This window comes from Penaeus monodon, chromosome 18 (assembly GCF_015228065.2).
Source record: "Penaeus monodon isolate SGIC_2016 chromosome 18, NSTDA_Pmon_1, whole genome shotgun sequence".
NCBI lineage: Eukaryota > Metazoa > Arthropoda > Malacostraca > Decapoda > Penaeidae > Penaeus > Penaeus monodon.
The window spans coordinates 30,191,196-30,206,195 of NC_051403.1; the positions used below are offsets into that span (position 1 = coordinate 30,191,196).

General features: G+C 34.9%; 2 protein-coding genes across 7 annotated transcripts in view; one reads left to right on the top strand and one right to left on the bottom strand.

Moving 5' to 3' along the window:
• LOC119584422 (protein singed wings 2-like) overlaps positions 1-10,473 on the top strand; it is a 21,753-nt gene extending 11,280 nt beyond the window's left edge. For all 3 annotated transcript variants that reach the window (XM_037933018.1, XM_037933017.1, XM_037933016.1), the window contains exons 2-11: positions 1,734-1,806; positions 1,921-2,007; positions 2,365-2,531; positions 3,054-3,186; positions 3,362-3,476; positions 3,650-3,828; positions 4,072-4,233; positions 4,436-4,603; positions 4,707-4,835; positions 5,076-10,473. In XM_037933018.1, the coding sequence (XP_037788946.1) occupies positions 1,747-1,806; positions 1,921-2,007; positions 2,365-2,531; positions 3,054-3,186; positions 3,362-3,476; positions 3,650-3,828; positions 4,072-4,233; positions 4,436-4,603; positions 4,707-4,835; positions 5,076-5,348 (1,473 nt within the window). In that variant the 5' untranslated portion in view covers positions 1,734-1,746 and the 3' untranslated portion in view covers positions 5,349-10,473. The remainder of the gene's footprint in view (positions 1-1,733; positions 1,807-1,920; positions 2,008-2,364; positions 2,532-3,053; positions 3,187-3,361; positions 3,477-3,649; positions 3,829-4,071; positions 4,234-4,435; positions 4,604-4,706; positions 4,836-5,075) is intronic.
• Positions 10,474-10,675: 202 nt separating this feature from the next.
• The window catches only part of LOC119584421 (aldehyde dehydrogenase X, mitochondrial-like), a 6,435-nt gene continuing 2,110 nt past the window's right edge, over positions 10,676-15,000 (bottom strand). The window contains exons 4-13 of one of the 4 annotated variants that reach the window (XM_037933015.1): positions 14,678-14,843; positions 14,291-14,481; positions 13,875-13,964; positions 13,597-13,726; positions 13,266-13,450; positions 12,986-13,150; positions 12,592-12,749; positions 12,167-12,241; positions 11,671-11,722; positions 10,676-11,257 (exon numbers count right to left, since the gene is read on the bottom strand). In XM_037933015.1, the coding sequence (XP_037788943.1) occupies positions 11,240-11,257; positions 11,671-11,722; positions 12,167-12,241; positions 12,592-12,749; positions 12,986-13,150; positions 13,266-13,450; positions 13,597-13,726; positions 13,875-13,964; positions 14,291-14,481; positions 14,678-14,843 (1,230 nt within the window). In that variant the 3' untranslated portion in view covers positions 10,676-11,239. Of the gene's footprint in view, positions 11,723-12,166; positions 12,242-12,591; positions 12,750-12,985; positions 13,151-13,265; positions 13,451-13,596; positions 13,727-13,874; positions 13,965-14,290; positions 14,482-14,677; positions 14,844-15,000 lie in introns of all 4 variants that reach the window. The other 3 variants (XM_037933013.1, XM_037933014.1, XM_037933012.1) reach the window with 3 other exon arrangements.

Consider the following 15,000-nt stretch of genomic DNA (forward strand, 5'->3'; position numbering starts at 1 on the left):
TGAGAGAGTGCACTGGTTTACTGCATGACATCTAAGCATAGCAAATTATTTTTGTGCTAAAGGTCGCTTTTTTACAAAACAATATGCAATCCTGTTCTCCCAAAGGTATGGCCCAGATCATGTGGCATGAGGGCACCTTATAAAGAACAGCATAAAATGTTAGGCATGCATCTTAGTAGCATGATGTGAATGACTAGTCACCCAGAGCTGAGCCTAATTCAGCCATGATGTGAATAACCTGTCACCTGGAGGCACGACCAAGTCAGCCATTATGTGAGCCTTGTGTCATCAGGAGGCTAAGGGTCAAATAGCATGCAGATGTACCATAAAACACCTAAAATTATTTTTAACATATATAGATTGAGCAAGTGCATAGAAGGAATTAAAATCAATGTTTTGAATGAATTTCTTTTATTAGTACTTGAGGCAAATGATTACAAGAATGGTTATATGCACAAAAAAATACAAATCATGTACAACATCAGTTTTATAGTATCCATAATTGCATGTACAAGTTCATTTATGTTTGTTGCATTTAGTGGTGTATTTTTCTCCATTTATGTCCCTGACCTAGAGTTTGCAACTTTGGTTTCTACTCAGAATTTTTACTTTTGCTTGCTACTTAGACAGTATATTCTTTAGAGTATTTTCTTCTCATCTATTTTTTCTACTGTCTTTGTCTGTGAGAGGAGAGATGTTCAGGGCAGATAGGTAGTCTTGAATGAATACCATTCTTCTTTAGTCTGAGAACATGTAGTTTTCCTGTCAGCCTTTGTCCACTCCCATCATTGAAAAAAGATAACTTTGGGCTGTGGAAATCAATGGGGTGATGTGAAGTACACATCCCTGAAAAGAGATGACAAAAATACTGTAGAGATGAATTGTATTACAGAGCTGTGGTATAATGAATCTTTGTGGACCCTTGCCAGTTGTAAAGAGAAACAAAATTTTACAGTAATATAGTAAATCAAAAGGTCACATTGTTGAAAAAGAAAATGATAATAAAATAACTCATATCACCCCATTTTAACTTTAAGCTGATAGGCCCAAATGTGTGGCTGTTGAAATTCTGAAAGACAATTTTATACTTATTCTAGTCACCGAATATTTTTATTTTTTAACTATACATTTTATGTACTTTTTCTACACTTTAGTGAGAGAGGGAATGAGAGGCAGACAAGACAAGACATTTATATGGAGAGAAAAAAGAGATTAAGAAAAGTCTGGGGGGAAAGTGAGAGAGAGAGAGAGAGGTGAAGGTGAGAGAGAAAGAGAGAGAGAGAGGCGAAGGTGAGAGAGAAAGAGAGAGAGAGAGAGGCGAAGGTTAGAGAGAAAGAGAGCGAGAAAGAGGCGAAGGTTGGAGAGAAAGAGAGCAAGAGAGAGAAAGAGAGAGTGAGAAAGAGAAAGAGAGAGAAAGAGGGAGGTTTTAGGGGTCAGAGCCCCAAACAGTGGCAAAGAGCACAAATACTGCTTAATCAATACTAGAGCTTCTTTAGTGTACCACATACCCTCCCACCTATTGGACCTTATATTGTCACTGTTTTTGGCTAGTGCCACTATAAAATGCACATTAGACATTAAAAGGAATCTATCAATACCAGATTTAATTGATTTTAATATGTAGACCTACTCTAGAAGTTTAATAGAACTTGTTACTTTTATTAATAGATTTTATATTTATGGTTACTAGGAAAATATAATTGATTGATTTGGTTCTATGTTTCTTTTTCCAGATATCTTGCAAACATGTGGCAGCTTAGATTGCTCGGAAAATTAATTTTAGTCCTGCTAGGAGTTTCAACATGGGTAAGTTACTGCTAACACTTATTTGAGGATAATTTGTGCATATGAGTGTTCTTACATCACATAAAATTAGGTCATCACTGCTGTCAGATGTCTCAGTTTGTGCAATTTCTTCAGGCACATACATTATCCATCCCTGAGGAGAACAGCATTCAGCCCACACACAGTTCTTCTGGCCCATGTCATGCCATGGAACCAACAGAGGTAAGTAAGGAGTGAGGGAGTAAGTACACAACATGTACAGCTGAATTTCAGAAACTTGATGCTATAAATTTTTGTGCTAAAGAGAGCAAATGATATACCTGTCATGGCAGAGCTACAGGGAAGAGCAAGGGAAGGGAATGAACCTTTGCCTACCCGTCTACCCCTTAACTTGTAATCATAAAACACAAATAGCAAGTTGCTCAAATTGCTATAATAAAGAATTGATAGAATTATGATTTTTAAGTTAAATATGACTTAGATAACTTGCAATTTAATTTATTTCCCCTCATACTTTTCTTCTTTGATTGTCCCATTTCCTACAGTAAAATAATACTCTTCATTCTGATTTTCCCCAAGATTGTGTGTAGGGGTATGCAATCCCTTGAAGAGGTATCCAACCACATCCCAGAAGAATTGAGGGCACAGGTAACAAAACTCACGTTGGAGAATGCTGTTCAGGGAGTCTGGACAAGGGATGACCTAGTAAAGCTGCCATCACTGCACACTGTTGTATTCAACCACAGGTCAGTGTGCCATGAAATGCACATTATGCTCTCATTTTTTGTTACTAAGGAAAAATACAAATGTTTTAAAAAATACACAACATATTTCAGAGCATAACAATTTATGAAATTATTAATTAACCAGAAAATTTACTTTCTAATAAAGATCATCAAATGATCACTTATTTGTTAAAACCCATTATAAATTGGTAAATCTAATCCAGTGCTTTTATTTGATCATTATGTGTTGCTGTTTGTATACACTACTGTGAGTGTGGCTAGAGGGGAGGGAGAGAAAAATGGCCATATTATCTCTATTTTTGCAAGTTTCAAACTATAATGTGCAGAGATGCAGTATTGTTTCCACAATAATAATTACTATAAAAAAAATCTTCCCAAACCATTCATGAAACTACTAGTCCTATGCTCTCCTTAAACTGTATATCAGGGAATTATGCAAAGGTGATTCAAAGATGATTTTGATGCATTGCATTGTCATTGCAAATTTTTGTCTTGGGAATTCATTACAACATGCTCTCACAGCTATTTTTCTGAGTGGGAACTTCCCACACGGCCAGATGCTCCTTCCCTCTCACGGTTGATACTGGAGGACTGCTGGAATAACAATACTCTCAAGACCTCCAAGATGAGGTCTACACTCTCCCTTACAACTGAGGTAACCTTATAAAAAATAATTGACATTTGTGTTTGGTTTTATGAATTGTGGAGTTTTATTGTTTTAATTTGTCAGTGTCTGCACCTTTTCCACTGGTATTTATGAAACACCTTCCACTTACAGATACCAGTTAGGGAGGGCATTGAGTAGAAATAATGTTCTGTCTTCTCTTTAGACACTAGCAGGTTTGGGAGGGTTAGAAGAGTTTCACATCATAGACTGCTATGTCCTCGACTTAAATCTCAGTTCCATCGATACTGTAAAACCTCTCCAACTTCTCAATATTGTTGGTAAGTGAATGATGTGTATTGTGTTGTTAATGAGCAATTTAAATATGGTAGTATTAATTTTCATTTCATTGTCTTCATGTAAGGCAGTTGCATTGATCTAACATTAAAAGATCAGTCATCAGAGCTGAGTTCAGATAACAGTAGTACCTCAAGACACTCTTGTTACGGTACAGGGGGAGGCCTCAACTGCACGAAGGACAAGCTGTGGATGCTGGATTGGATGGAAGTAGGCCGAGCAAACATCACAAATACCACAAGGTGCTTTGTGGTGAGCTCAGGGGAGATGATTCTCTTCTCCACACGCTACAGTTTCAATGACCACCAATTCTTGCTCTGCATGAAGTATGTGAAGGTGAGAGAGATGGAGTGACTTGGTTTTCTGGGCAAGTTTGTTTTAAAAAAGTCTTTATTTGCTTTCAGTAATGGCAATTAAGATGTCCTTTTTTCATCTCATTACCAGTTTGTTCATTGAAAGCTTAAAGAAGTTTAATTCATTTAGTTTAGATTTGTAAAAATGAATACTGAATGAAAATGAACTTGGATAGCTATAACAGAGGCTTGCAAAGTTTTACAAGACCCAAATAATTTTCCTCAGGAAACAGAGCGTGATTGCCCAAGCCAGTGCCAGTGCAATGTCCAAGGCTTCAAGGAGAGTCAGTACCCAATAATACACTTGCTTTGTGAGAGGGTTGGCCTCACCCAACTGCCGGAGGTCATTCCAAGATGTACAACACGCATGCAGTTTGGATGGAATAATGTAAGTACAGAGAACAGTAGGGCTATTTTTATTATGAAATTGAACTCTTAATATGTAGCTTAAACAATGTGATGAATGAACAGTCTTATGAGAATAGAGCACTGCCTGGCATATATATATTTTCCAGTATTTATAATTCAGTTCAAAGTCTGCTTTAAGCAGTCTGACTAATTTAGACTTTTCATACCACATCTACCTCCAGATCACTGACATAAATACGCTCTTCACTAATGAGAACTATCGGAGGATGGATTCCATTCTCTTGAACAACAACCAGATTTCTTACATCAATGGAGATCTCTTCTATAACTATATTAAGGGGCGACCACTTGATGTTTACATCAATCTTGCAAACAATAAGTTGACAACAGTAAGTCTTTTAGTGCTATTTGTGATGCATACACTTAAAATTAGATCTGAAAGTCAGTGACATTTGATGGATATTAAAGCTGAATGCATTTTTTACATTCCAGTTGCCAATCAAAGAAATTAACAGAATTTATGAGGAAGCACGCCAAACATCACAACTCTTCTACCCAACATTCAACCTGGCAGATAATCCCTGGAACTGTGACAATTGCTCCTTCTTGCCAGAGTTCCAGGTGAGACTTCAGCTGTGGGGTGGGGAGTTTTTTGGGAGAGAGGTAGACACAGCTCATAAATGTCTGATGTTGATTTGGGTGTTCAAAAAATTTAAAGACTAGGCAAGAGCTTAGTAGATGTCTTGGTTAATTTTGTATGGAAATATGGCCATGATAATGCATACAATATATCTATGTATACATTCATCATATAAAAAACCTGTGAAATTTATAAACCACACTTCTTTGTCTTCCTTGCAGAAACTGGTGTATTACCAGAGCACAATGATCCCAGATTATCATGACATCCGCTGCCCAAGTGACAGCGAACACCATCCCAAAAAGCGTCTGATCTTGATTGACGTCAAGTCACAGTGCTCTTCAGGCCCTCCCCTGCTGAGTTCCCTTGACATCCTCAATATCACCCTGGCTCTTCTGCTGCTCCTTCTCATTATCAACTTCCTCCACAACTTCTACCAGTACAGACGCCATGGGAAGCTGCCTTGGATCATCATTCGGATGCCCTGCTGCTGAGGGAAGCCAGCTTCCAGGCCTGTAGCATACAACTTGGCTTTTAGGAAGATTCAAGGGTTGTTAAAGCATTTGGGTATTTCTTCTGTTTCATTCTTTCTACTTTTGTGTTCTTTGGTATATAATTAAGCCAGCACTAGAGGGCTATTGGTTGTGTTGCAGCAGGTCTCCAAGCCTGAGTTGCAACAAGAAGAGTGATAAGGGCAGCTTAAATTTTGTCCTTTAAGATATTCTATTGTGTTCATACTATGGCAGAATGGGTGCAAGTGCCTCATTGCTGTCATTGCAATGTTATGAGAAAGAAGTGGAACTTGAGTTCATGAAATGTACCTGAGATGAAGAGTTTACTGCTAATATAGTATATTCATATAACTGTTTTTCTTTATAAATTTTATATGAAAACAAATAAGTAAGTAGTGGTGTGACAACATTGAGTGGTTTTGTTTCAGATGCTATTCTATGATATTTTTTCATGACTACAATATGTCAGAAGAAAGTTGATTTGTTGTATGATTGAACTTTTTGCCGAGTTTTAAATATTTGCTCTTATATAATATTGCTTTTGTTTATGTTTACAATTCTAGAATTCCCAACTTTACACTTCCCAATAGAGAGGCTGTTACTGCATTGTGATCATGTAATCATATAGGGCAGTTATTATTACAGTAAAAATTAAATATGGGAATGCAGGGATCCACAGTAATAACTGTGATAGCCAATAGTGAATAAAGAAAAAAAATAAATAGTTGTGTTTCTGCACAACATGGTAAAGATGAGACATGAAAGTATGCAAGATTCACGTTTACCTTAGTAGTATGCAAAATTCTTAATATTTAGTTCAAAAGTGGTTTTAGTGTAGTCTTGCTACTGCAGTCAATTGATCTTGGACTTATCCTGTGACATGTACATAGATATAATAGCAACTATGTTTAATTTGTATATCAAAATCTTACGAAAAGTATTTTTGTAATAATGGGCAGATGCATAAACTTACACACATGGAATTGTATATCTACACACAAACATACAAGCACACACAAGCATTTTTTTATTATTATTATTATATTTATATATTTTTTTTCTTTTCTTTTCTTTCTTTTTTTCTTTTTCTTCTTTTTCTTTTTCTTTTTTTCTTTTTCTTGCTTTCTTTTTTCTTTTCTTTTTTTTTCATACAGAAAATGGTACCAGCATTATTTTTTGGACCAGTACTGTGTAAAGTATCTATGGTAGTTTTGTAGCAGTCAAACATTAAACATCATAGTCTGGTGTCAACATTGCGAGTTGATTGTCTGAGCTGTAATTTTCAAATGTAATAGTTAATGATTAGAACAAATAAATATGCTAAACATATAAGGTCATATAACACTATGTTTTTTGTTTAATTAGTCTAAATTAAATGCATATTGCCAGCACAAATTCATCTTATTGGAAATAGTGGCTTCTACAATCTGATTGGCACTAGCAAGAAAAATATCTTGCTATGAAGTGTTTCCTCCTGTTAAGTGTTATTTGCAAAAATAGAGCTGAGAAAGTTTTAACAAGGGTTTCACTAAAAAAAAAATATATTGGCACTAGGCATATAATGGAAGTATTCAGTAACTATTTTGAAGAAAAATTAAAAACTGCAAATAGCATTAGTTCAATAAATAGTAACATTACTACTTGTGAATTACTTTAAAGTATTGCTTGTCTACTTCTGTATGCTAGTGCACACACACATCTTCCCATATATCCATGCACACACACATTAAAATGAACATGTAGCATTGGACTGCTATGTCCTCGACTTAAATCTCAGTTCCATCGATACTTTATTTGCATATTTGCTCAAGAACAGTTTGAATAGGACATTTTAATCTGACTTGCTCCAAGACAGCAAGTATGGGAAGGAAGGGGAACTTTTTCTTTTTTATTTATTTATTTTGTGTGAGTGTGTGTGTGCGTGCATGCATGTGAGTGAGTGAGAAATTTGTGAATTATTAATTCCCCCCATAAGACATAATATTCATAGTATATTTGAGAAGCAAGTATTGGAGAATGCACTGCTGTAGGATAAGTCAGGAAACAAAAATACAAACATACAGACAAAAATTATTTTTCCTTGTATCTAAATATTTAAGAACAAATAAAAAGGTGTCATGCATATTATTTTAGTAGGCTATCATTAATGAAAGCCATGAATCTATGACTTATGCACTATGTTTTTGGTAAATCTTGGAACTAGAAACCAACTTTGTTATTATACCAGAGTGTTTATGCTTCTTTGGAGCTTCTGCACTAGTCAAAGATATTTTTAGGTAAAGGGCATTTGTGTTTCTAGATCCTTTCCACAGGGACATATCGCTTTTGAATATATAAGTAAGTACATTATGCATATATATTTTTTATGTGAAATCCAGTGACATGCATTGGTATCTTCTTTACTACGAAAGAAAGGCAAGGCATGGTTAGCAATTGTGGGATTTAGTTTCCTGATCCCAAAGATGATTGTAGTGCTTCTCTGCATTTCGTATATTTAATGCATGGTAAGACTTCTTCAGGTACTAACTGTAATAAAGCACATAATTCATGCAAAGACAAAGTTTAAGATAGAATTGGTGAATAAGAACTTATAACAAAAGAGCTTTAAGGGGCATGGTCCATTTAACAGTACAGTGCAAAAATAGTTTAATTAACAGAATCTTGAAGGTGATTTAAGAATACAAAAGTAAAATAGATAGATCTTAAGAAGTTCATTACATATATCATAGAAGAGGTGAGAGAGAGAAAACAAAAACTTTAAAATGTATTATAATTTACCTTGTTTAATAGTGCTGTTACAATGGCAACAAGGCTGCCTACTTAAAGTTGTGTCCACCTGAGGAGCTGAGTCTGTGCAGACCTGGGGCTGAAGTTATATCTCTTGCTTCTTCAGCAGTCCTGCTAGACTGAGGGTGGTGAGTTGTGCCAATGTAAGGTGTACTTTATTTGTGATTGGCCATTTTCAAGGGTTACCCACAGTTTCCCCACTTTTAATATCATATCCATGGGTGCCTGGCCACTTTCCAACATTTTTAATTGGACCATCAATGGGTAATAATGCTTCCTGGCACAGGTACTGCCTGTCATGTGGATGCAGCTTTAACCTCAGCAGATGAGCATTTGTGAGTGTACAGTATATTTAATCCTTTGTCATATGCAGATGCATAGTTTCATATGGAGGGTGCTATTGAGTATGTATTCAAGTTTCCCACATAGTCAACCTGTTGCTATTTGATTTAAATCAAGGCATGTCTTTCAGAGTAAGATTTTTTTTACAGTGCTTCATCATGCATCTCATATATTTTCTAATTTTATGTTTTGCTCACCATGTAGTGTTCTCATAATATTTCTCTTGACTATAGAAGGAATTGTTGATAACATTTTGCTAGTAGAAGAGAAGGGTATTACACCAATGTCTGGTTCAAGTTGGTCTTTGCCCAATTTTAGGCAGATGATGTGAATTGCAGTAGGTTTCTGCTGCTTGGTATCTGGATAAAATGGATTATTAGCGCATCTGGAATTTTATTTGGGTACAACATTTCTTTCTTTCTTTTTTTTATGTAATAATTAAGTTCACTGGAAATCATTGTGCTGCTACTAGCCTAGAGCTCATTTTACTGTGTAAGCTTGATTTTATAGTATGTCAACTTGATATAATGAATTGAGTTTAGTGGAAATCAATAATTTGCTTAGAAGAAAATATGTAGTTAATTGATTGATGAGTGTGCCTATTGTATGGTTTTCAACAGTATATTTGCAAATTTGACTGGACTACAGACTTTTTATATATTTTTTAGAACTCTGTTGTTACCTGCATTAACCCCAAAAGGATGATCAGTAATAATTATCAATATTAGGTGTAACTGCATGCCAATGCAATAGAGTGCTTAAATTGTTTGACTGCTATTTTTCTGGATTTGTTTATGCACTCTTTAAGCCTTCCTATTTTCCCTATCTTGTGGAAAAACAGCAAAATACCTAATAAGCTTTCTATTTCCTTATTACAGAATTTTGAGGGTTCGTCTTTTTCTTGCCTTATCTTCTACTACACACAGATCTGGACTTTCCCATCTGTTTGGGATAAAGTGCACAAAGTTTCAAAGACTGAATAATTGGTGCTAAAGCATCTGCTGGAAAAAAAAATCTTTATAATACTTGTTCACAAATTTTGTAAAATTTTGCTTTTGTCTTTCAAGTAAAAAAAAAAAAAAAAAACACTTTATGCATCACAAAATAAATAAAGTTTGCTTACTCTTTTTTATTAAATCCTATAATAAATTGAATTATAAGTATGGTGTAGAGTCAACTTCCTGTGCCTTAATCTACCCATGAATTAAAGTAGCAAATTAAGGATTAAGCTTTCATGTGGAAGGACTTCACATTAATATAGTGTCCTTATTTTGTGTAAATTTAACTCACTGCTGCCAAGGATGGCATGTATATACACACTGTACCCACTGAGTTTGATTTTAATTAAGTAGTCACCAAGAAGTTGACTATTAATTCTACTTGTCACACCTGTTTATCCTTTTCCTTGATTTTTTAACTGTTATTTTTTATTTTATATTGCTATTAGTGTTGTTAATAAGCGATTATAATTATAATGTCAATAATAATAACTTCAAATATTTTTTTTTTAAGAATCTAATAAATGACTCCTTGATAGCATTGCATTAAGAAAGTCATTTCACAAATCAGTACTTTGGAGTCCATTACATGTTCCTAGCAGCAGTAGGTTAATGTTTCTTTTCACAAGTAATTATTCTGTAATGATTCTGCTGTCATTCTTCCAATTAAGACATCTGTAAGACCTATTCAATCTTCTTGTAAGGGGGAAGAAGACAAATTTTTAATCCTTTACTAACTAGAATGATAGAGTAATAAATGTTTAAGGCAATCTCAATTTTTGAAGTGGTGGTAGTGGTTACACCCTCCAAAAGAATGTTTATTAACAAGAATACATTATTTCTGCTCTAGCCCTAAGATTCCACATACATAGAGAGAATTATTGGCTGCTACAAAAAATAAACATTCAAATTTTGGCTTGCAAAGGCAGATAAGTTTCTGTACAGTAGTGATGATTTTTCCAGAATAAAATAAGAAAATTTCAATTTAAAAATCTTTATTTCCAATTTTACAGACTTTCAATGTCATAAGAATGATAGGTTTTGACACTGAAAATCAAACAGCACTTAATATTTTTTTCAATATAGGTACCAAGTCGGTAAGATGGTTCGCAAGAATGAATTTTACATTCAACACATTTTGCTATAATAAAATTTTGAAACTGGAACAATAAAAAGGCTGTATTGGAATTACTCACATTTATTGTACTATGGATGAATTAAACACAACAGGCAAAAGTTCATGTCAGCAAAATAATATTTTCACCCAGACTTACCATAAAAATTGCAATTTCTACAGCTAGTTTACCGAGAGTTACAGCAAAAGCTTCAAGGTGAAGTTGAAAGAAATTATTTTGAAAAAAAATATATCTCTACAAAAAAATATTTTTTACTTGTAGCTTTCAGAAGTCTTGTATTTTTTTAGCACTTTTAATGCTGGCAGAAATCGGTACCACAAAATCCAAGAAAATCTTTAAGATATTATACTTTCTTTACAATACAATAAACTTTCATAAACAAAATAATATTTTCTTTCCACATATCTCATACAAAGATGGGCATCGTAAAAAGACGCTCATACTTTGGACTTTCACTACTATAACATCTAGAATAAAGCACTAACCAGTGTTAAAAAAAAAAAATAAAAAAATAAATCTGTGATAGTTGAGCAAGATGATCTCCAGCAGTGTTCTTGTGATGGTATGGTTTTATATGCGGTGATTTGGGTGTTACTCAGGACTAATGACCCTAGAGCTTGGAGGAAACCTAAAACATGCAAAAAGAAAAAATGTTTTGACACATGTTTCATCTTTTTATAGAAAAAAAAACTTCATGTACATCAATATAAAATAAACACAAAACACAAAAAAAAGGAGAAAAAAACAAAACAGATATGGGTAACAAAATAAATGAAGGATAACTGCTGATTACACATTACCTTCAAAGAAATCAGATGATGAAAACTTTGAATAACCTGAAAACCAATCACATCAAACAACTACTTACAATGAAAGACAAAAGTTCATAAAATTCTTTGAAAGTAAATGTTAATTCTAATTATGAAAATCAAAAGTGAGACTACTGATTGAGTGAGAGAACGCACCAACATAAACAATGAAAGAAAATACAAGAGCATGCAGTTTTACGTACTAGAGTGTCTATGACACCTTTGTTGGTACCTTGATTAAGATTGTCTTAATCTCCAAGTATTCTGCCAGGCCATCTTCACCTCTGGAATAGGCCAAGATATTGCGTAAATAAAAATGATAAGAAGAAATAAACAACATACAAAAAAAGACAAAACTTATAGACAATATGCTGGCATACATGAATAACCTTACAGCAGCAGAAAAAAAAAGAAACACTACACACAAGACAGGCTTCTAAAAAGTCAGACAACAGTTTCAATAAACCAACATTGTGTATAGTGATTTTTTTTTCCATTGGTATATACAATGAAATGGGGGGGGGGGATAAAATAAAATACTATTAACATAGTATTAACCTATTAAGTCTTGTTTTACAAAAGAACAACAAAATAGCATATAAGAATGGATCATTAGTCTATCGGCATCAAAACAAATTCCTAGGAGAATCTTTGGCAAGAGCAAACAACCCCAGCATCAAAGCAAAAGCCTTGACTACCTCAAGGAAAGAACCAATCCCCACACTTACAGTTCTCTGCCATGACCTGACTGCTTGTAGCCTCCAAAAGGTGTCTGTGGCAGACACAAATCGTAACAGTTCACCCTGAAAATATAAAAGTAATTGAAGCTATAATAAAATAAAAATCTAGGAAGGAAAAATGTAAGTAAGGAACTCTCCATGAAAAGCTACTTGGTATTTTTTAGATTACATAAATACATAAATGAAAAATAAATAAATAATAAAAGAAAATACACACATCTTGTTTATTTCAAACCTGACTCTCTTTTCTCTCTTGATGATCTCTATTTCTTAGAATGTCTAATATGTAAATGCATCCTCATTCCCCTTGCCCATTATTTTTTAACTTATAAAATGTTTTACTTTTATAGTATATATAATCTATTTTCCCCATGCACACATAATGAATGCTAAAAAACTGCATGCAAACTCACCAAACAGAACCAGCTCTTACACTCTGAGCGTAAGTCAGGGCTTTGTTGATATCACGAGTCACGATTCCAGAGGCCAAGCCATAATTTGTGTCGTTGGAGCGCTCTATGGCTTCATCTAAGGTCTTAAACTTCAGAATGACTTGCACTGGTCCAAAGATCTTTGGGAGAGGCAAATAAAGATAAAAAAAGAATAGAAAAGAAAAGAAAAGAAAAGACAAAAGGAAAAAATAAAATAAAATAAAATAAAAAAGAACAGAGGAAGAGAAGACAGAAAAAGGGGATGTGCTCCAACAAATGTAAAATCACAAGAAAAATCTATAATCTACTCTTATAACTACATGAAAACATCTTCTTATTACTGATGAATCATTAACAAGACCGAGTGAAACTGTACCTCCTCCCTTGCAATGGTCATGTTGTCTCTGACATTAGAAAACACTGTTGGCTGAACAAAGTAGCCTTTGTTCCCCAGGCGAGCACCTCCACACTCCAGCTTGGCTCCTTCTGCTTTGCCCTGCTCTATGTATCCAAGAATGCGCTCCATTTGCTGTTGGCTCACCTATGAGAAATGACAAGAAACAGCAATCAATGACATCTGTTTAACAAAACCTACATTAGCAGGTAAGAGTATTCATTCTGTTTTAAAGCAATAACTAACTCTGGGTAACTCTTACTTGTGGTCCCTGAAGGGTATCTTCATTAAAGGGGTCTCCCACAGGACGCTTCTGGGCCAGTTTCACTGCTCTCTTCACAAATTCATCATAGATGGATTCATGCACAAATGTTCTTGAACCAGCACAGCAATTTTGGCCGTGATTGCCAAACATCGCAGTGTGGCACAAATCTGCTGCTTCATCCACTGAAAGAAATTAAACAGATAATAAAATATGTATTTGTAACAAAAGCAAATAAAAAGGATCTTTATCCTAAAACATTTAAACCCTGTTTTCAGCAGATAAGAAGGTAATGTACATGATTTTCAAACCAAAGAATGACATAACTTACAATCTCCACAGTCTTCACACACAACAACAGGACTCTTTCCTCCCAGCTCCATGGTGACACGCTTCAGGTTTGACTGACCTGCAGCTTCTAGGATGCGTCGGCCAATCAAAGTGGAGCCAGTAAAAGCCACCTATTTTGTTTTGCATGTAAAAAAATATTAACAATACATTCACAAAATATTTTAAACAGTCACTTTTAAACCTTTACTGATATTAAAAAACATATACCATATCATGTTACATATTCCCTTACAGCATGCACATGTGAGTGTCACCTACTTTATCAATATCAGGATGATGAGCAACTGCATGTCCTGCTGAGGCTCCAAAGCCAGGAACAATGTTGATGACACCAGGTGGGAATCCAGCCTGAGAGTAAACAATTCAGATCAATTAAATTCACTTTAGCTGCATTTTTTATTTCCTCAGAGGTATTGTAATTTTCATTATTACTATCATAAGTATATTATTATTATAAAAGAAATTTAAATCTAAATGTTTTTTTCTAGAAGGCAGATGAAATTTAATAAACAATCACCACACAAAGAGTAACATGAAAAAGAATTAGCTCTTCCTATAATCATTTCAACCTCTTAAACAAGAACATAATTCCTAAACAACTCGTACCCATTTTCAGAAAGGCAAATCCTTTGTACATGCGCCACATGCTTAAAATGTGCAAGTGGCTACCTCACCTCCTTGACCAGAGCCCCAAGATAGAGGGAGCTGATCGGTGTCAGCTCAGCTGGTTTGAGAACAATGGTGCAACCGGCAGCAAGAGCAGGCCCCCACTTCCAAGCAATCATCATCACAGGGTAGTTCCATGGGATAATCTGACCCACAACACCCACTGGCTCCTTCCTTGTCATGCACAGGAACTCACCATCTGTTGCACCAAGTTTCATAAATGTTTACTTTACTCCATTTTTTTCCATTATATTTCATACAACAATCTACAGACCTAACCAAGCAAGCTTGCCACAATTTTTACAAAGTCTGTTTCTAACACCTTCACTATCAGCTAGTTTCCCAGCAGAACATCATATATCAGTATATTGATTTCACAACAATCTGCACCTTACCACAAGGAACAGTGTCTCCATGGATCTTGTCACACCACCCAGCATAGTAACGGATGGTCTTCACACTGTATTCAAGGTCACACATGGCCTCAGTGAATGGTTTGCCATTGTCCAGAGTGTCAAGGCTGGCCAAGTAATTCATGTCGCGCTCTAGCAGGTCACACAACTGTAATACAAAGTAAAAGTCAAGAACCTACCACTGCAACTATAGCTTTTAGGGACCTACATACACTGGCAGTCACACTGTCCAGATGTTATAACTGGTCATTTAAAATAAGATCTCAGTTATATAACTGCAAAAAGAATGACACCTTAACTTTTTT